Source organism: Oryza brachyantha, chromosome 1 (assembly GCF_000231095.2).
Source record: "Oryza brachyantha chromosome 1, ObraRS2, whole genome shotgun sequence".
Classification (NCBI taxonomy): Eukaryota; Viridiplantae; Streptophyta; class Magnoliopsida; order Poales; family Poaceae; genus Oryza; species Oryza brachyantha.
Genome location: NC_023163.2, coordinates 20,801,237 through 20,822,391, shown reverse-complemented (window position 1 = coordinate 20,822,391; position 21,155 = coordinate 20,801,237). Strand labels below are relative to the sequence as shown.

The 21,155-nt window shown below is 39.3% G+C and overlaps 2 protein-coding genes across 3 annotated transcripts; both read right to left on the bottom strand.

The window, feature by feature from the left end:
* Nucleotides 1-4,030: 4,030 nt before the first annotated feature.
* On the bottom strand, nucleotides 4,031-6,094 carry LOC107304772 (protein SPEAR3-like). Of its 2 annotated transcripts, XM_040519806.1 has the most exons (5): nucleotides 5,812-6,063; nucleotides 5,552-5,659; nucleotides 4,798-4,856; nucleotides 4,559-4,637; nucleotides 4,031-4,405 (listed from the first exon to the last, which is right to left on the bottom strand). In XM_040519806.1, the coding sequence occupies exons 1-5, from the start codon at nucleotides 6,061-6,063 to the stop codon at nucleotides 4,301-4,303; spliced, it is 603 nt and encodes a 200-aa protein (XP_040375740.1). In that variant the 3' UTR covers nucleotides 4,031-4,300. The 2 variants fall into 2 exon arrangements, with proteins under 2 accessions (XP_040375740.1, XP_040375741.1); XM_040519807.1 differs by lacking the exon at nucleotides 5,552-5,659 and having other exon boundaries at nucleotides 4,190-4,405; nucleotides 5,812-6,094.
* A 12,762-nt stretch (nucleotides 6,095-18,856) lies between these two features.
* LOC102705022 lies at nucleotides 18,857-20,113 on the bottom strand. The gene has a single exon (XM_006644450.3). It carries the CDS (start codon nucleotides 19,983-19,985, stop codon nucleotides 19,245-19,247), a length of 741 nt encoding a protein of 246 aa, XP_006644513.2. The 5' UTR covers nucleotides 19,986-20,113; the 3' UTR covers nucleotides 18,857-19,244.
* Between the last annotated feature and the right edge of the window lie 1,042 nt (nucleotides 20,114-21,155).

Genomic DNA, 21,155 nt, shown 5'->3' with positions numbered 1-21,155 from the left:
TGGAATGAAAGAAAAAAGTATCACACTTACACGTACAACCTATGTATGCAATGAGCTATGCATTTTATCATTTGGTCGATCCATTGGGCCGCTACATAAGTACATATATATGCATATGGACATTCGAAAATGATCGGGTCTCCATAAGGGTTAACCTTACCATTGGAGACCCATACTGTAAGGTTACTAAGTGGTAAACCATGAAAACGATATAAAATTTATCAAAAACTTAAATTATTTTCAAAATACATTTGAAATTTAGTGGTTTACCACACAATCGTCACTCTAGTACCCTAACGGGAAACGTGGTTAAGGCAAAATTGCTATACATGCGATACAATCGTACGATTAGCGTACGATAAAATGTTTCGTCGGCTATCCATTCGTCCGCAGCGTTCATCCATATGTGGTATCATACGCTAATTGTATGATTATATCATACGTATAGCAATGCTCTGGTTAAAGATGGGTATAAAAAACGTGGGCTGAGAACCGGCCCTAAAAAGACGAGAGTGAGCCCAAATATCACTATATTAGGTGTTAGTCAGCTAGTCATGTTAGTAAATTATATAGGACCTATGTTATTCCTATGTTTGGAAAGACTTCGCTTATCTACAATAATGTGTCCTCACAAATTTTAGAGACTTCGCTTAAATCCATCACAGGTAACTCCTGCCCATGACGACTTTGTACTCCAGGTCATCATTTGTGATTTATCCCATCAACGTGACCAAGTTACCAATGATGTCTTGTTAGTCATTGTCGTATGTGGTATGGTCACTTGTTGCAGGTTGAGAGTCACTTCTAATGGGTTTTGCGTCCTAGTATGTCAGAGGTGATCCCACATGACCACTTACCTGTGATGAGGCTCATACTAGAGAGATGATGGTTTTGGCCCATCACACGTAAGCTAGGCCGGTGTAGTATTTGATAATAATTAGTTAAATGCTTATGGGTAAATTAAAATATATTATAATATTTTTAAAAATAAATATAAATATGTATTTTTCATGAGATGTGTTAATCTTTTTCTCTATAGGGAATATTGATGTTAGTTTATTTTATCTGTGACTATTTATTTATCGAAGTTGTAGTAACTGTTCTAAATTCAAGGTAATTTGTAAAATTTACTATATGATCAGTTGGTACTAGATTTACCGTGCGTCGCTACCATGAGCTTCTTTTGAAGAGTAGATTATATACGCATCGATCAACTAGCGCTTCCAATTGAATGACCAACTCCAACTGGTTGCACTCCTCCAACCACACCTACTGCGACGTACAACTAGCTAGTGTGAAGTAGTGATCGAGTTGCAGGTACGGTGTACTACAGGGGAATATAATGAGTGCAACTTACAAGGCGCGACGAGAGCAGTCTGCAGGTGCTAACTCCCAATTCCCAAAGTAAAGCCTTTTTGGCAGGTGGATGAGAGACTGGCATGCAGTTCAATATATACCCACCGTTTCCAACTTGGTGTGGCCATAACGTGCATGCCTGCATGCAGCAGCTGCCTCTTGCATGCCCAGTGGGTAGTACATACATGATACACCTATACAATAGAGATTTGTTTCGGTCCAACAAAAAGTATCTTGAGATATCGAGACCTCGCGTTATCAAATTATTTTTGATCTTTAGATCTAACAGTGCGCATCCTACTTAGATAGCTAGATCCAATAGTCAAAAACGATTTGGTATTTCAAGATACCGATACCTCGAAGTATTTTTTTTAGACCGAGCAAGTCTCTATAGAATATCATCTCTATCGCTCGATCCAGTTCGTCGATCTCTATATATACGTATGTTGAGAGATGGATGTTAAAACAGGTAGAGAGCTATATGGACGCTTTTCGCAGGAGGCGAGACCATACATATAGTATGTGCCAGTTGGTAATTAATAAGCAAAGTTTTGCAACTTGCAAGTTGCAAAGCCCAGTTCTTTTGTCACTGAAAGATCGTCAGATTACATATAATACAAAGGGCGCGACATATGCATGCGGTGATGAACTGAAAAGTTTCTGATTAAATAGTACAATTGGGGATTCGTGTAGCTTTGCATCCGATCGAAGCCGATCCGGTCCTGAGGGGACAGCAAAGCCCCCCCTCATCATATGAAGTAGGAGTAGGATCTTTCCATGAAGATTCCTACACGCTTTGGGGGTGCTAGAGATTGAGAGGATCATCCGGTTTGATTATGTCGCATACTTAATTACATATTTTATAGGTTAATTATGCCATCTATTATTGGCTTTGTTTCAACTCGAATCAAGGACAAACTAACACACAAAGGCGTGCATTATGTGCTTGTGTGAAATTGTGATGTGGAGATATATACATAGTTGGTAGAAAATATAATGCTTCCCTCAACCAAAAAAGTGCAATATTTTTGTGTTCTTCAAAGACATGCATTCCTCATTGATCATTACATACATATTAAAAAAAGGTTATGAAATTGTGTTTCATATATCTCTTTTTATGTTGTACAGACAGTGATTTTTGTACCATCTGTGACTCTGTCTCTGTGTATATAGATTATGTTCTCTTTCCACATGTAGAAGATTCATTTAGGGATCGGAGTGGTATTATGAAGAACAGAATATTTCAAGTGGTATTACAATTTACACAGATTGTCCCAGACAGTAACTAGTGTAATCGAGAGGGAGAGAGAAAAGGTGAGTGGGAATGGAAAAATTTAGCGTACTAGTCCATATGCATGTGCATAAATCGACACATTAATTGCACTGAGAACTTAAATATATTAAGTCAGCAAAGAGAACCAATTAAGGCAGCAATACTGAAAAATATACACAGAAATGTGTATATAGAATAGCACTAATGAAATTTATATAATGCACTGTTCTAACAGGAACCTTCATCAACATGTACTCCCTCTAGCTAGTAATGTCTGCATTTTGAACATTGACATATATAGTACGTCTGCCAACAAATGCAACTTTGACTAGCATCCAATTTCTATATACTGTAAGAAATGGTAAAATCCATTAAATTACATTATAATAGAATTTTAAACGAATCCATATGTATAATTTTTCATGTATCTAATATTACTATGTGAAATTATATCGATAGTCCAAATTTTAAAAGTTTGTCTAGAAATTCGTCCAAAATGATAAGTATTTGTGATTAGATGGAATAGTAAAAATCATTGACACGGCTTATTTGAGCATTTAATTTGGTGCATACATATCCAAAATTAGGACTACTATTCATAACAGTATGCATGACAATACTTGATGAGAAATGCATATGATCTAATATTCTCATTGGAACTTAAAACCACATTTGTAAGCTATACGTGAAGGAAGCATACCCTTACCATACATGCAGAGAGAGTGCTCCAGGCCAGCTTGCTTAATTATATAGACCTACAGGATTCAGAGAACATGTACACAAATATATTGCCGTGTTTAAATATCTACATGGACTATATATATCTAGCTAGAAATGTCAATCGATTAATTAAGCATGCATGCAAAGCTTGCAAACTGCACCAAGCAGCATGATTAGTAGGCATGTATGTATGTACTGTACATCCACGGGGTAGAAAAGCGCCACACAACATGTCAGCTTTCACTGCTTCATACGTACAATGCATTATGCATGCATGGAGATAAAGAGCATGATCATCCTCCACCGGACAACACGCAGACACACACATGCATGCAGAGGATAGAGATCTTCTTATGATTATACAGATAACCAAACTAATAATGGAACCGCTGACACAAGCTGGATTAGAAGTAGTACAAAAGACAGCTGTGTCTGAGATAGTACAAGATAAAGTGGTTATTCTATGTCCATCTTGTGCTTCTGGATCAAAAATATTCTGGCATGCAAGTGTGTGTCTCACACACATTTGAACATTCTCTCTGATCTCAGCAGTGATGAAAATTGCATTGCATAAACTATAAGAATCGTGCACGAACTGTGTCAGTGTATACTTGCAGTTGCAGGGCAAGGGTCAACACATCTACTATGCTTCACACCAGTACAATCAAAACGACTGCTAGATATCAGCAGAGATTCCCACACCCATAACGTCTTGTTTTTAAAAAAATGTGCATCATATCACTATTCCTTTCTTCTTATGCGCATTACAGTACAGAGAAGATGGTAATCTTTTGGTTCTAGCTAGTGGCACCAATTAAGAAACTCTTATTGCACCACAAGGAAAAAAACCATCGAGACTAAAATTAAGAAAATCAACTATCTCAGCAGATGGCAGGAGAGAGGGCTAGGAAAGCTGGGGGGAGAGGAGGAATTAGAACATCTTAGGATCGATCATAGCTTGAGCTCGAGGTCCACATCCTGTGGATCGTCAGAGTTCATGCTTGTCGAATCTGCCGAGTGGCTTCGGTCATGGTGTCCCTTCAAGCGAGCTGACTCCTGAAACAAATTAAACCAACAGAGATATGCATATTTAAGCTACCATTCAAGCATGTGTTATACAGAAAACTGCACAACACTTTGGTGCAGTAACGCTTCAGATCTGCTAGCTGCTTGAATCTACCCACAATTACTCATGGTTTATGTACATACCTCTGGTTCGAAGAGTGGCAATGTGATGTTAGGATGTGCGTAATGCGGGGCACCATATATGTTACTGCTGCTTGGTGATCTGATTGGCAATGCGAAAGTATATATAAGCAAATTCAGTATATTAGAGCTTGATCAGGAGAATCACAAGAGCTTAATGGAAATGGGGTATACATCTTGGAAGGTTACTGATCATGAAACTGAACAAGCTTTGACCGTATAAATATAGGTGTGCTAGCTACCTGATGATGGGAGTTTGGAATTCACTGTATCGTACGTCTCCTCTTTCTCCATATGCCATCTACACATGATAAAGTAAGGCATACCGTAAGAGATTTATCTGATCAGCAGTTTGATCACACGCATGGAACTGAAACCATGATTGGTGTTACCATATATAACTCATACAGTGTACAAGCTTGCTGTGTACATTGATTTTTGAAAAGTTTCATCACGTATATTGGTTCTTATAATTGAAATAGTGTAAGAACGTTCTTTTGTGAGAAAAAACTTTGCAGACGAAAGGAACCTGACGGTGACATGAAGAAAAGGTAACAAATTACGAAAATAATGAAGAGAAAACATGCACATATAGAGCTAATGAAAACAGGCAACAAGTTAAGATCAAGGAAAAACATTTTATTTTAGCAGGGAAAATGAGCAAGGGTTAATCTTCTTGCACTTGGTCGCGAGTAACTTGTTTGTGTATAGGATCTCAAAATAAGCTACCCCGCAAAAAAAAATAAGCTACCCTATTTTTTTTTACCGAGCAAATCAAGATGAATCAATTCAGTACTAGCTAGCAAAACATGCTCGCGTGCTGTGAGCGGCACATACTATAGATGAACTACTGATGAGTCTCGTCCAAAGAAAACTCCATTGAAAAACTTTCTCCGGATATGTAGTGGCTATATCTCTCAAGTTCTTAATTAGTGCTCAAATTCTTCCTAAAGCTACCAGCATACATGCATAACTCAGAGAAATTTGTCCATGTACCGCAAGATTTGGATGGATTGGGAACTGAGACGACGAGCTAACAGCGGTAGCATGGAAGGGAGACGATGGGGACGACGACAGCGAGGATGTGGACGCCCGTGCATCCTCCTGCTCGATCGATCCATGCCAAAAACCACAAGAAATTAGAAACGCCTAATCTCTAGATCATGGCGCATATATGCACATTAGCCGCACAGGAAGGAGACGAAAGATGCATATATGTAGCACATGTGTGTGCGTGCATCCCTAGCTTGACTCACCAAGTTAAGGCTACCGGTTCTGTGGACTAAGCTTCCCGGCTGCTGGCCTAGAGGGCTGAAGTACTCGGCCATTTCGCTCTGCAACCTGATCTTCTCCAGCTGCGCCACGCCGAGCCCTCGCTGCGGCTGCTTCGGCTTGTCGGCGGCGCCGCCGCCGCCGCCTCCCCTCTTGCCCTTCCTGGAGGACCCCGCCGGCGACGACCTCCCGCTGTTGCCCCACCCCATGCTGTCCCCAAAGTTGCTCCCACTCATGTCCAAGAAGAAGACCTAGCTAGCTAGCTAGCTAGGAGGAAGACTTGGAAGAAGAAGATGAGCAAGCTAGCTAGAATGGGAGGAAGAAGGGAGAGAGAGAGAGGGATTGGATGAAGCACAAAACCCTTTTAAAATGAAAGGGAGAGATCTCCTTGCAGGGGCAATATATCCCCCCATCTTTATTAAAGGGAGACTTGCCCCAAGCTTTTCTTGCCGCAAGTTTTAAATTGCAACCAGTGTCATGGCCATCTTAGATTATAGTTAACACCATGTGCCAGAAATTAAACCGTATCGCTTGAAACAAAATCAGAGAAAATTAAATATGGTAATTCGTTTTAATTCGGTAGGTGATGATCTCCTAGGATCTTTGCCATATAAAAAATACCTGTTTTTTTTCTCTCTGAAATATGTAATCAGAGAGCTGTCACAATTCCTATTGTGAGGGAAACTAATAACAGAGCTTAGGATGTTAAACGATTTGATATTTGTTTGTTTTGTAGCTCATTTACTATAGCAATTTAGTAAGTATAGGAAAGCCTCTTTTAGTGTGATGGATAATGTTGTGAGTGTATGACTCTATCATGGATTAAATCCAAATGCCCACGATTAAATAGACAACCGTTACATACATAGTTGTGCAAAGCCGTGAAGCTACTTCCTTTATTATAGAAAATGTAATTTAGCAACACATGTTTGTGCAAAACAGTATTGCTTGCATTATGCAAGGGCGCACGTGGCTACAAGTACCACCATTCTTACCGGAACATACGCATGGAAACTTAATGAGAGGAATTCTCTGTTCTGAAAAAACAGAAGTGATCAGAGCTGTCACCATGGTTATAATTTTCGTACTTATGCGATTAATTTACATGTAGAAACTATATATCAATTCACTCACCATTCAATACTATCGTGTATATGTCTAGACCAAGGAAATCTAGCGAATTGAGGATTCCTACTTGGTGAATTTGTTAGCTTGCTAACTACCATGGGTCTTCTGGCCGGCTCTACGAGATGGTGGGCTAGCCAGCCCGGTTTCAAAACATCACTTCTATCTATTTATTTGATATTATGTTCTTCCCTAATATCCAAGTTTTTTTATATCTCACCCTTGGTGCGTCACATATATTGCCCTGCTTATATATATATATAGGTACCTTATCATAGAATATTCCTCAGGCAGCTAGTAGTGTGTGGATTCAACTGTATATGCATGGCACAAAAATGCTGCATTATTTTGAGCCAGGTTGATTGATTCGAATATAATTATGAATTGTGCAATCATTTCTATGAATATTATTTACGAAACAAAAGGGGGGGCAATTATTGCTTTATTTAAGCAAATAATTCCCGTTATGATCATAAATGTCAAACAAAAGGGGCCAGTGAAAGAGAATGCGTACGGGCCCTTTGTGCCGGCTAGCTGAGGGTGCAAAGTCTGGTGGCATGTAAGAAAATGGAAGGGATGGCATTAGCGTCCATGCCTTTTGTCCCATACTCCCATAGTGATCAAATCACTTGCTCTTGTTAGTTCCGGGTTAATTAATTAAGTTCCTAATTAATTGACATCCACATATCACACGGTTACAAAATAGTAATTAATTAATTATAGTCCTTCTATGCGCTCAATTCGTCGAGATTCAAACCCATAAATTCGTTTCATCTCAGACGGAAGTAGTTTAGAAGGTATAAATCTCCCACTGATGGGATTTCCGGCTTACAACGACGCGCCACACGTACGTGATATAGTAATTAGCCACATTGGGGCTAAATTCTGCGCCTTGTTCCTTTGTACACATGGTGGCCAAATCAAGATGGTATAAGAATATGGATTTACTTCTTATTAAACGCTAATCAAGAACTAATTAAATTAGTTATCCGTATTATTTTAGCTTGCCCACTCCTGTGAGTTGGGTGGCTAGCTAGCTAGCTAGCTCAGGGGCTGTTTGGATCCATGGACTTTTTTATAGTTTTTTTATCACATTAGATATTTGGACGTTAATTAGAAGTATTAAATATAGACTGATAAAAAAACTAATTGTATAAATAAACACTATTTCATTAGACAAATTTTTAAGCCTAATTAATCCATCATTAGCAAATATTTACTATAACATCACATTCGCTAATCATAGACTAATTAGACTCAATAGATTCGTCTCGCAAAATAGTGCAGAGTACGAGATGGATTTTATTAATAGTGTATATTTAATACTTCTAATTAGTATCAATATTGGATGTGACACAAATAAGACAAGATAGAGGAAACAAACGTCCCGTCAGCGGTATCCTGATTGCACCGATCAGCTAGCCACTGTAGCTAGTGCCTCTGCTCGCTCGCTTGGCCTTGCAGCGCCAGCCGAGCCGCACACCAACCCAACCCGATCGGTTGCAGCGGCCGAACCGCCACGGACGCAACACCTGTGCCCGCCTGTTTGGGATTCGGTCGGGGGATCATCGCGAGCGAAAAGCTAAGGTAAGCTAAACAAAAGTCGCTCGCTCCGACACGGAGGGTGGGGAGCAAAACGAGCCCCGGGGAGGCGCGTATTTTATACTGCTGCTCCGACGCAACCGGCCGGGCGGGCTGGTGCCGGATCGGCTTTCGATAGGCCAGTTTAAAAACTTTTTTCAAAAACATCTCGTATCGAATCTTTGGACATCTAAATAAAATATTAATTATATATCAATACTAAAACTAATTATACAATTATGAAAAAATCGTGAGACGAATCTTTTGAGCATAATTAGGACGTGACGTGATTAGCTATAAGTACTACTGTAACCAACATGTGCTAACGACGAATTCATTAGACTCAAAAGATTTGTCTCGCGATTTTTAGCCAGAATTTGAAATTTGTTTTATAATTAAACTGCATTTAATACATCAAATATATGTTTAAAAGCTTGACGTGATGTTTTTTTTAAAAAAATTGAGGCCTGAGAGAGAGGGGGAGGGGGGGGGGGGGGGGATCTACCTATCTGTGCGATCTCTCCGATCGCCCTGCGGCGGGTTGATTCGCTTCACGTGCGACGTGGACCACCGCTAGATCGATATGCCGGCCGGGCGCCTGGACCGAACTATCGTGGATGCATGTATATGCGTATGCTTGGCTGGTTGGTTTGTTGGTTGCTCGATCAACAAGCCGGCTGGAGTGGCTGGCTGGCTGGCTGCTCCCGCCTGCTTGTTGCCACGGTTGCCGCGCGGGGCGCGTTGGACTTGGAGTTGTGTACGTGTGTCGTCCGTGGTTCGTGGGCAGAGGCTGCAGGCCGGGTTGTTTTTGCGCGAGGAGGCCAGCACAAATCACAAATCGGCTGTAGCTGCAGGATCGAGATGAAAAAGGCGGTCCCCAGCGCTACGAAAAGCTCGGTTCGATCGGTCAGACTTAGGAGGTGTTTAGGAAACAGGAATTTATTTTTATTTTATATTACATCGAATGTTTAGACACTAATTTAAATTATTAAATATAGACTAATTACAAAACTTATTCTATAACGTTAGACTAATTCACGAGACGAATCTATTAATCCTAATTAATCCATGATTTATGTGATGCTACATTAAAAATTTACTAATTATGGATTAATTAGGCTTAAAAAATTTGTCTCGCGGATTAGCTCTCATTTATAAAATTAGTTTTTTTATTAGTCTATTTTAATACTTTAAATTAGTGTCCAAACATCCGATGTGATATAAAAAAAATTTAGCCTCATCTGAACACCTTGGAAATAGGACCTTATGTTCGGAGTCTTCGGACTACCTTAGGTTCTCTCTTCTTCCGAGAGATTCCGATGATCATCGTAGCTTTTCGAGAGAAATGGGACCTTATGTTGATCAATCTGTCATCTTTCCGTCAAACATGAAAGAATATTTTAATTTCTGATAACTATTTAAAAATATAAATTATAGAATTAAATACAACAAAGTCAAACATTTAATTTAGAATTGTGAGATGATAAAATTTTATATATAAACTTTTTGTTAAAAAAAACACCGTTTAGCCTTTCGGAAAGCACACGTGCAAAAGTCGAGGAATAATATGGCTAATGTTTGTTTTTTTTTCTTTCGAATGACTATCAGTATATCTTTTCGTTTTTGTTTATGCTTATAAGCGAAAACTTAAATTTTTAGCCTTAAATTTAGGTTTTAGGTTTTTTTCGTCATACTTTATTTTCAACCTCGCTTTCTAATGGCTAAGAAAGCACGTATAAAAGTTTTATCTAAAAATTATTTTTTGTTTACAAATATGTCGATTCGTTTTTTCCTAAATAACCAACCGAACACTCCTTTTGAACTGACTTGGGGGACTAATATATGTACACTTTTCACACTAACGTACCTGTATACAAAAATGCATCTTCAATGTCCAAATTTGATAATTACTACTGCTTCCAATAAAAATATTTGTTGTTAACGATGTGATTTGGTCAAACTTCTAATACTCTAACAAACAATTTTGTGTTATAGTAAATTTATCAAATTTAGTAAGTTTGTGATATGATGATATATTACGTACTTTTCTAGGAGAATCTATTTGTATCCTTTGTCTAGTATTTGAACTAAGCATTTAAGAAATTATCGACGGTTGAAATACAAGACAAAGGATACAAATATTTTGACCGGTGAAAGTAGTAAATTAAATCATATCCACTTACTTATATAATTTTAAACCGACTTCAATAGAAATCGGCCAGATGTATATGTTGAATACGAACATGAGTTAATTATGTAGCATAGGCAAATTTAGGCCACATACTAGTATATTTTGAAAGGCTAAAAATATGACATGTAGTTCTCATCTGTTTAAAAGGCTGGATGAATCCAGAATCCGTTTGAACAGACCCAATATGAGTGTATCACACGTTTAGATAACCACTAGATAAGAAAACTTTAGACGACAAGCGGGAAATTGGAACTGTGAATAAATAATACCTCCGTTTCGTAATATATAATATAAAATGTTTGACTTTTTTTTACAACTTTGATTATTCGTCTTATTCAAAAATTTAATACAAATATAAAAATAACAAGTCGTGTTTAAAGTTCTTTTGATAATAAAGTAAGACACAAGTAAAATAAATGATATTTTCATATTTTTTTTGAATAAGACAAATGGTTAAAAATTACAAGTAGAAAAGTCAAACATTTTACATTATAAAATGGAGGGAGTAGTAAACATATATAATAATAGATGATTGGTCAAACCAAAATCATACGGTACGTACATTGAACTTTCATGGAACAGATTAAAAGGAGTAGAAGGATGATTCCTTGAATGACAAAACAAGAGAGAACGTCGGCGCCGACGCTTATTTTATCGAAATTATTCCATGTACATCTGGTCGCTATATCTCCAATTAATCAAATAAGCAAGAGCTCCGTATGGTACTTGACTAATGTTTTCTATAGATAATAATTCAATATAGGTATAAGTAATTTGTGTTCTTATGTTTTACACTAAACACTCCTCCTGCATGGAGATCATCTTTTAACAGTAGTCTCACTAAGCTTGCCTGTGGTGCTCTCTGCTAGTACTGCTGTTATTACCACTGATAGATGATAGAGTAATTCAAGTTAGGCCGTGATTGGCTGTGGTTAACTTATCTGGCGCGGCGCGATAAATGTAGTAGTAGATTAGTACTTAATTAATTAATTATTAATTATAAATATTAAAAAAATTAATATGGTATTTTAAAGCAGTTTTTTATAGAAAATTTTTATAAAAAGCATACCATTCAACGGTTCAAAAGGCGTGTGCGCAAAAAAAAAGAAAATCTAAATCAAGTAAGGGGGAGATCGAACATGGCCTTATTATGTTTACTCTAAACATTCGTACTGCATGGAGATCAATTTTTTTAACAGGAACCTGAGCTTGAGTATGGTGCTCTCTCGCTACTAGTAGTATTCTATTACTATTATTATCGTTGGAAGTGTAATCCGAGTTTTTATGTTTTACTCTACACATTCCTGCTACATGGAGATCATTTTTTTAATGGTGACCTAACTAATAAGACTGAAAAAGAAAGAAGATTTATGCTGTACTACTGGCGATCTAGTTAATTGGTAGTCCTAAGTATTAGGGCATGTATGATTTACCTTTTGGAATAGGTAGTTATTACGGTATGCATGATTTACTTTTGGAACGAGTAGTTAATGCATTAAACCTTTCCTTTATGTGTTTTCATGTATAGATGGAGAGAAATGCACTAGTATTTTTATTATCAAAATAAGGGGCTAATATCAAGGGTGGGGATTATGGAGGACCTTAAAATAACTCAATAATTAACTAAACATATCCATTATGCACTTATATATGTTGCGGTAAATAGAATGCAAATTGGTAAAATATAAGCGTGTTGAATATGTCTAGCTCATTTTTGGTACATCGCACTGCCCCGTGCCCCATACGAATCGATCGTACGTACGTACCAGTGAATAAACGGTTTCGATCCACATTATATTTCTCAAAAACATCACATTAAATCTTTGAATATCTAAATAGAGCATAAAACATAGATGAAACAAAAACTAATTACACAGCCAGAGGAAAATTATGAAACAAATCTGAGCCTAATTAGCGCATGATTAGATATAAGTGCTACAGGAACCCATATGTACTAATGATTGGTTAATTAGGCTCAAAAGATTCGTCTCGCGGTTTCTAGGCGAGCTATGAAATTTGTCTTTTCATTCATGTCCGAAAACATCTTCCGATATCCAGTAAAACGTCCAATGTGACATCTAAAATTTTTCTTTTCACGAACTAAACGGGGCCGTGAAATACATGGGCAGTACACCTAAGTAGCGAGTGCTAGTATAAGTGTATCGTGGAAAAATAGAAGTCATGACAAAATAATCTCACTATTTATTCACCCGCACAGATGAACGATTTTTTTTAGGATTAATATTATTTTAATAAAAATCGCAAAAGTAGGGACCATCCGGGGAAAATCGCAATTTTAGGGGTCTATCGAACGGTGTGCGTTCGACTGGTACCTATCGAATAGAGGGAGTTCGACAGGGCCCACCACCCGGTTGACTGCTGGGCTAGCCGGGTGTGTCGAACTGCCGCAGTTAGACAGAGGGGTCTGCCTGTCGAACAGGGGCAGTTCGACATGGCCTGTGGAACTGCAATGCTGGCGATCTAGTCCGATCTCCTCCTTAGTCCACTGCTGAGATGAACGGTTAGATTTAGTCAATACTAGTGTCTTGCTATTATTACTAGCATTGTATACCGTAAAAAAAAACAATTTGCATATGAACAAGATAGGTAGCAAAATACGAAGTCGGGTCGAATATTAGTCTAATTATAAAATGCTGAATGTGAAGCTATAGGCCCACATGTAAACAATAAGATTGAAAGATATTGTTCCACGTCAGCAAAAATAGATTTTATTTGATGAAGATCATGTCGCCAAAGGGCACCCATAGAATAGTAGGACACATCACACACATCCAAGCTTCGATTGGACTCCAGCCTGGTCATCGAATCCTTTCAGGCACGTAATAACAACACAAGCTAGGCCTCCTAATAATCTGCAAAATAAATCAGCTAAAAATTATTGCGCAAGCAAATGATCTCAGAAAAAAGATTGTGCAAACAGATAGTGAGCTGAACAACATGCCAAGGAGTGGAGTACATCTTGTAAAAGACCATCGATCAGATGCATGGCTGCTACCCTTAGCTGGCTATAAGGCCCTGATTAGTTTACAAAAAACTTTCCAAAAACATAACATCGAATCTTTAAACACCTAAATAAAGCATTAAATATATATAAATATTAAAACTAATTACATAGTTATGGTGAAAATCGTGAAACGAATATTTTGAGTCTAATTAGGCCATGATCAGCTATAAGTGCTACAGTAACCGACATGTGCTAATGACGGCTTAATTAGACTCAAAAGATTCGTCTCGCGATTTCTAGGCGGAATCTAAAATTTGTTTTATAATCAGAGACTACGTTTAATACTTCAAATGTGTGACCTTATGCATCGATACGACCTCTCTCTCTCCAAATTTTTTTTGAATTAAACGCAGCCTAAATTCGGTGATAAATATATGAACAGGGAGAATCTTTGAGTCATGCTGGAGCATCCGTCCCTGTCAAACTCCTTAAAGGAGACAGCGTCTACCCCGCATGGTGGCCTGATGCCTTCTCTTTTTTTTCCCCCTAATCTAAGTTAATTTAATGGGGGAGTTAGTGAAGGATCAGATATGATTAGAAATAATGCATCACGCATTGCATGCCTTGTAATATTTTATCTCTATGCTTAATGCCTGCATCTTTTTCAATATCAATTGCGGCTAGCTCATCTAGCTAGCTGTATGCATTCCTTGGTCACATCAGCAAATTTTTTTTTTTAGTGCCACGGATGTTTACAGTTTGGTAAATTTTCAAAAGTTGCTTCCTAGATCTGTTCAAATGCTTATTGTTGGTTCCAATTAGCTTGGACCTCAAACAAGAGGCAATTCAGAGAGAAATAGTAAAATAAAAAATATTATTCTTAAAAAATATCTCGAGATATCATATTTTTAAGTATAAAAACTGAGTGCCTTACACTAAATTATTTAATATCTCAAGATACTTCTTAAAAGTAGTAAAATAGCATGAAAAAAATAGTACGATATTTCAGCCTTGCAGGGAGCTAGCATCTCTTCCCCCCTGCCCCCTGCAGGTTGCAGCGTACATGATCAAATTCAGAAAAGTTTCGAGCTGAAAATATGCACTGGAATTCTTGTTGATGCCGACGCTACGCACGTGTGGCTACCATGAGACACGAGATGGATGGAGTGAGCGGAAAGCGAGGCATCATCCTCTCGTAAAAATCCAGGCAAGAATCTCTTCAAATCTAGCTTAACTGCAGCAAACCGGCAAGAATCCAGCCGCCCCTTGGGCGCTGAAAAGCTCTCGCTAGATCTCAGCGTCAGGCTGGGCGATCGATCGACCGACTGGCGTGGCCACGCTGTACGCATAGCGGCTGCATTGCCAAATTGCCAATAGGCATTGGCACTTGGCAGGCAGATCACGATCCAGCTTCAAGCTTCTACTTGACTTACGTTACCTAATTCTTCAGCCTTTTGTCTCTTTACCCTTTTCTTTTTTCAGACCTACTCCTCCTTCCTCTGTCTCGTTTTCTTTCTGAACATCGCCTTCCATGTGTCTCAAGAGGAGGACGGTAGATGCAATTTGTTTAATGGAAGGGCCATGGAAGCTTATGGCCATGGATTAGCCAAGTCGCCTCCCTAAGTATTCTGCTTTGGCAAATCATCACAAGCACTACTTGATGGTTTCCCAGCTGCATCAATCACCATCCTAGCTTTCTTGCACTAATGTTAAATCGCACGAGCACTTCTGTACACTCTTGGCACTGATTGATGCTCATTTGTTTTTTAATTATAGAAAAAGGAGAGGTAGAGAGGAAGATAAGGATTAATTTATGCTTCTACAGGCACAAAGGGAATTGGGAAATTCAGAGAGTCCACTAACTTGAAACAAAAGAAAATTTGGAGTCCCAACCGTTGTTAGCGACCTTAGCTAGCTTAGGCTGACATAAGGGCATTTGACTAAAATTAACTAGCTAGCCTAGGTTCAGCATTCAGATTTGAGAGTTCTGGTCCAATTGTCTGTATAGCTAGAGAAAATTAATCTGATTCTTATCCTACGTTAATGACACTTCCATGAATGACCAAGTGCCATAGTTTGGTCTGTGCAAACACCTGTCGATCTGCTGTTGATAAGAAGGGGTGATGAAATCTTTCAAGGAACAGATTGATCACATGCCTGAATTGGCTAGGAACATGTCGTTATCACCACACACACAGGGATCGATGGCAATGTGGCTTTGGCATTCAGTGCATGGCGTGCCACACGTTTTCATACGGCACACGTACGTAAGCATGGAATGATTTCAGGATCGATGCAGACGTTAATGGCATGCAAATACGATGCAGATCGATCTTTAATTTTCCTGGCGAGCGAGCCTTTTTGTGAATGCTGCTGAGTGGAGCTGAGAGCGAAACTTACTTACCACACATGGTACATGGTACTAGTAATTAAACTAATCGACTTCTGCATCTTTCTTTCTTTGGTTTTCCTTTTTACTTTTGATAGATTTATAATGCCGCCATCAGTACATTATATGTTTTGCTGAAACGTTCAAGGAAAGTTATTCAAAAGTTAAAACTTTTTAGTACTTACCTAATTTGGGTTTGTCGAATATTGTTTTGTTTAGATTTACTTTTTGGTTTCTGTCCTCCTCAAGAAGATTTTCTTTTGTCTTTCTACAAACCCTACGCTTAGGGGGGAATCATCCTCACATATTATTTTCCAAATCCAAATCCTTATGTTGTGTGTCATGCTGCTATAATTAACACAACAAAGTAATTTTGTCCAATCCAGTGTTAATTAAGAAAAGGATATAGTGGAGTTTTTTTTATAAAAAACAATATGGTGCTGTTAAGAGATATCTAAACGAACCTTATGTTCCGCTCTCAATAGCTAGATTTACCATAATTAGGGGTGGCAATGGGCCCAACTATTTTACTTACAAAATTTACGGGCCGGGTTCAAAACGGGTTGAAAATAAAATTGTATAGAGTTTTGAGCTAAAATTTTTTAAGAATTAAATAAAATTATGAAAGAACCCACGGACCTTGGCTCATTCTCACCCCTGTCTATAATAGATGGAAAAATAATTACCACCATGTTTGACCAAAGAGGACCATGATTAAAATGTACATAGAGTGCTACATACTACAATTGAGAAAGAAATACTCCCTTCGTCTCAGTAAAATCTTGTGTTGGACTTGACACAGTCTGGCACAACGAATCTAGGCAAATTCAATACTACGTTTTAATATTTCAAGATAGAGTAGTACAATTTTATTTGCCAAGATTAAGGGGTACTCCTTCCAAAATCCAAATTAAATGCATGTCATTTTAACATTGGCAACTTTTTTTTCCCAAATACAAGTCATTTTACAACTTCTAAACACTTTTGCAACTATGTATCCTTACTATTTGCCCTTACTAAGTAACTGCTACCTCTCTCACAAACAAATGTATAATTTTTGTTTTCAAAACGTGGTATAAATGGAGGAAGACATTTAAATTGGTTTCTAGATTCGTGTATTCAAGCTTAAAATGACTTGTATGTTGAAGCAGAGGTAGTTCGTTCTACCTTTGATGTGTCGTAATAGTTGATACTCCCCCCCCCCCCTCCACTTTTTTTCCTTGTTTGACATTGTTAATTTTTAATCTACATTTGATTATTCTTTTTATTTAAAAAATATATAATTATTAATTTTTTATTGTGATTTGATGTACACGCTCTATGATAAACATGTCAAAAATAGATATAAAAATCACTGAGATCGGGAGTAATAAATTCGGTCAGCTTTGTTAAAGCTTTTTTTATAATAAAAATGTCGAGGGAACATGTTGCCAGAAGGGTACTGGCCAGGCCGTAGATTTATACTGGGCTAGGATACAATGGAAACTGGAAAGTGTGAGCCCACGAGGCCGAGGAGGCCAAGAAAAAAGCCCATCCTGAAAGTTAACGTGGGCTAGGATACCGCACGGCGCGCACGCACGAATTGTCTGAGCGTAATTATGCAGTATAAGTCCACTTGAGGTCTCTCAACTTATCTTATCGTACAGTCTGTTTTTCGTTCTTGGACCGTAAAATCAGATATAACCGATCTCTGAACTGTCAAAACCGGCACAAAAGAGGTCTCTCAACGGTTTTAGCTAACTTGACTACATGACTAGTTTGACTAGGTCTCTGCCCCACGTGACATTGACATGGCGCTTATATGACAATTATATATTAGAAAAACAGTGGGTTTATCTGTCAACTGCACACAACAAATAATTTAAAAATAGCAGGCCCACGTGGGCCCACAGTCAGCTACCCAAAAGAAATAAATATGGTGGGGCCCACGTGGGCCCCACATGTCATTCCTTCTCCCCTCTTAACTGATCAATGGGCTCACTGTTTTTCTGATATATAATTGCTACGTAAGCGTCATGTCAATGCCACGTTAGATGTAGACCTAGTCAAACTAAACATGTAGGCACCAAGTCAGCCAAAACCGCATTCAAAACCACTGAGCGACCTATTTTACTCCGGTTTTGATAGTTCAGGGACCGGTTATATTCGATTTTACGATCAAGGATGAAAAATAGATTGGACGATAAGTTGAGTGGCCTTAAGAACAGCAAGAAGCGGCCTGAGGGCATTCTCAACCCATAACACTAGATATGATTTCTATAAACTTCTCATCATCAAGAAATTAGTACTAGACACTACTCTTCCAATACAAACACCACTATTCCACATATAAATTTAATGCTACTTATCTTACATGATATCTTGGATGTTGTGTAGAAACCATTCTCTTTCCTCATTTATTTACTTGGCACATCATTTTTCATCCTATATGACAACTTATTTAATGCTATAGACACATCCTAGTCATTGGGCTGAGAATGCCTCGAGGAGATGACATTTCGAACTGAAAAGGCCGGCCATGTCAGGATGACTGGGTGATTCACGCAGGCCATGCGTACCATCGCAATTATTACTCAATCCATATTAAATTATCAAAAAGTTACATAATTACCATTTGTATTTATTATTAAATATGTTTCAATTGTAAGTTACATCTTTGTAATTTTTTTAAAAAATGAATAAGATGAATGGTTAAATATGTGTCAAAGAGTCAATTGCATCACCTATTAAAATGCGCACGTAGTATTACTGCAAGACTGTACAAAGGCAAAGCGTAGTTCCACTGCTTGCCATGTTTGGCCGCTGAAATTATGCAAGTGCAATTCTGGCAAAGCTCCTCGATCGGCTTGAGATGTTTGGCCGTCATGATGACTAATCACTAGTAAATCAGTCCGTTTCTGGTGTATCGCTTCATCGTTTGATTGCAAACGCTACGAGAGTACAGAGAACGAGGTGAGGCAAAGATGCATGACAATCTGAATTACCGGTATAATACTACTCGTCTATGCCTCGTGCAACTGTACAAAGGCGGTGGCAATGCAGCGCCCCGTCGTCACTTCTCAGCAAAAGCTATCAGAATTTCAGGATTCAGTGGCAGTATTGTGATGCAGAAGCGTCTACAGCTCGGCGCCGCCGCCGGAGCCAGCGCGAGCGGTCCGGCCGGCCGTCACAGCGAGAGCGCGACGAGGATGGCCTGGCGGCAGCGCGCGCGCGCCGTCTCGACGCGCTCCTTGACGGTCTCCTCCTTGACGGCGGCCTTGACCATCTCCACGTCCATCTCCACCAGCCGCAGCACGCGGAGGAGCTCCGTGACGACGCGCTCCTCCACGCCGCCCTCCGCCACGAGGATCTCGGCCTCCTCCCGCGCGCGCTCCGTCACCACTCCGGCGACCGTGCCCAGCAGCTCGCCCGACCCGTACCGCCCGCGCGCCATCAGGCCCTCCAGCTTCTCCATGAAGTCGGCGATGGCCCACCCCTTGGGCTTCTCCAGCGGAAGCTCCTTGGTGCGCTTCCACCCGATCTCGTAGTTGGGCGGCTCCCCCTGCGTCAACGCCGTCCGCCGCTGGCGCCGGTCCGGGGAGATGGCCGACGGCACGCGCCGCGCGACGGCGAACGACGTGGTCGCTGTCGCGGACGGTGGCGTCTCGTCGTCGGGGATGCGGTGCGGGTTGGTGCCTGCCTCGTCCGGGGTTGCATCGGCGGCGGTGGCGGAGGCATTGGGTTCTTCTTGCTCCTTGTTATTATTGGCCTCATCTTGGCTGGGCTTCGGGGTCGAGCCAGTGACCGGCTTGGGCGCCACGGTGCAGCGCAGGGCGGTGGCTGGAGTACTAGCTGGGAGATAAGGTCTGGGAGTAGTGGAGAGGAAGGGTTTCGAGGGGAGGAGAGGGCGGAGGAAGGAGGCGGCCATGGCGGATGAGGCCTGGTTGGAAGAGCTAGCGAAGGACTGAAGTGGATGGCTCTGCCGTTCCACGCATTTTTACGTGATAGAGAATTAGAGATAAGCTTAGAAATGGCTCCGCGAGAAAGGCCGTCGCGGCAAGGTGCAGATATTTGTGCGATTGGATATTTTCACAGAACGGGAACATGGCATGGGTTTTTTGTTTATATAGTATATATACAGAAGAAAACAAGAAAAAGAGGATATATCTTTTTTAATAAACAAAACAGGGAAATGATGACCAGGGCAGTGCTGGGAAATGAATTACTCCTGTACTTTGTTATTTTAGGACGTTAATTAACTTTTTTATTTGTGTTTGATCATTTATTTTATTTAAAAATTACATGATTATTAATTATTTTATTATGATTTTATTTATTACTAAAGACGCTTTATGCATAACCTATAATTTTGTAAATTTGTAAAAAAAATTGAATAAGTTAAACAGGCAAATGTAGTTCAAACGACATCAAATAGGAGGGAGTAACAGACAACAGCTTTCTAAGTAGGATGAAAACGGTCCAGACAGTAGAAACAAAAACGACAAAAACATTTTTTGTTACTGTTTTTTCTCCTCTAACATAATCAGGACGGCAAAGTCAAAAACTACAACTATAGTGTTACGACCGGAACATTAGAAATAACTAAAAATAAAATTATTGGAATTATTTTTAGATAATAGAAATGTGTTGTATCTCTAGCATCTATCTGTTAGACACAGCTAATTCAACTCAGAACTAAAAATGCGAATAAGGTGATAGGACAAACAGTGGCGGATCCAGCCAATAATATTAGGAGGCTCTGAATAAACTAGATGAAGTTTCAGCCCTCCCTTTTTATTGATATTTGTGATAAATTTTATAGGGGTTTTTGTGAGGGTTCTAACGGTTTTAACAGAGGTAGCGGGGCTGCCAAATCTGCCCCTGAGGACAAATACCTAGCTCTCCTTCCAATAAATGATAGACTAAATAGCCTTTAGAAAATCACGTAGATTCTAGCACGTAATTATGAAGTTACTACACCATCCTAAAAGTAGGATAACAGTTCTTTGGCTACCAAATTCAAGAGTGTAACTCCATTACGCATAGTATCATGTTGTTCATGATAGCATCGTAAACTTAGAATAGAGCTAATTAGAGC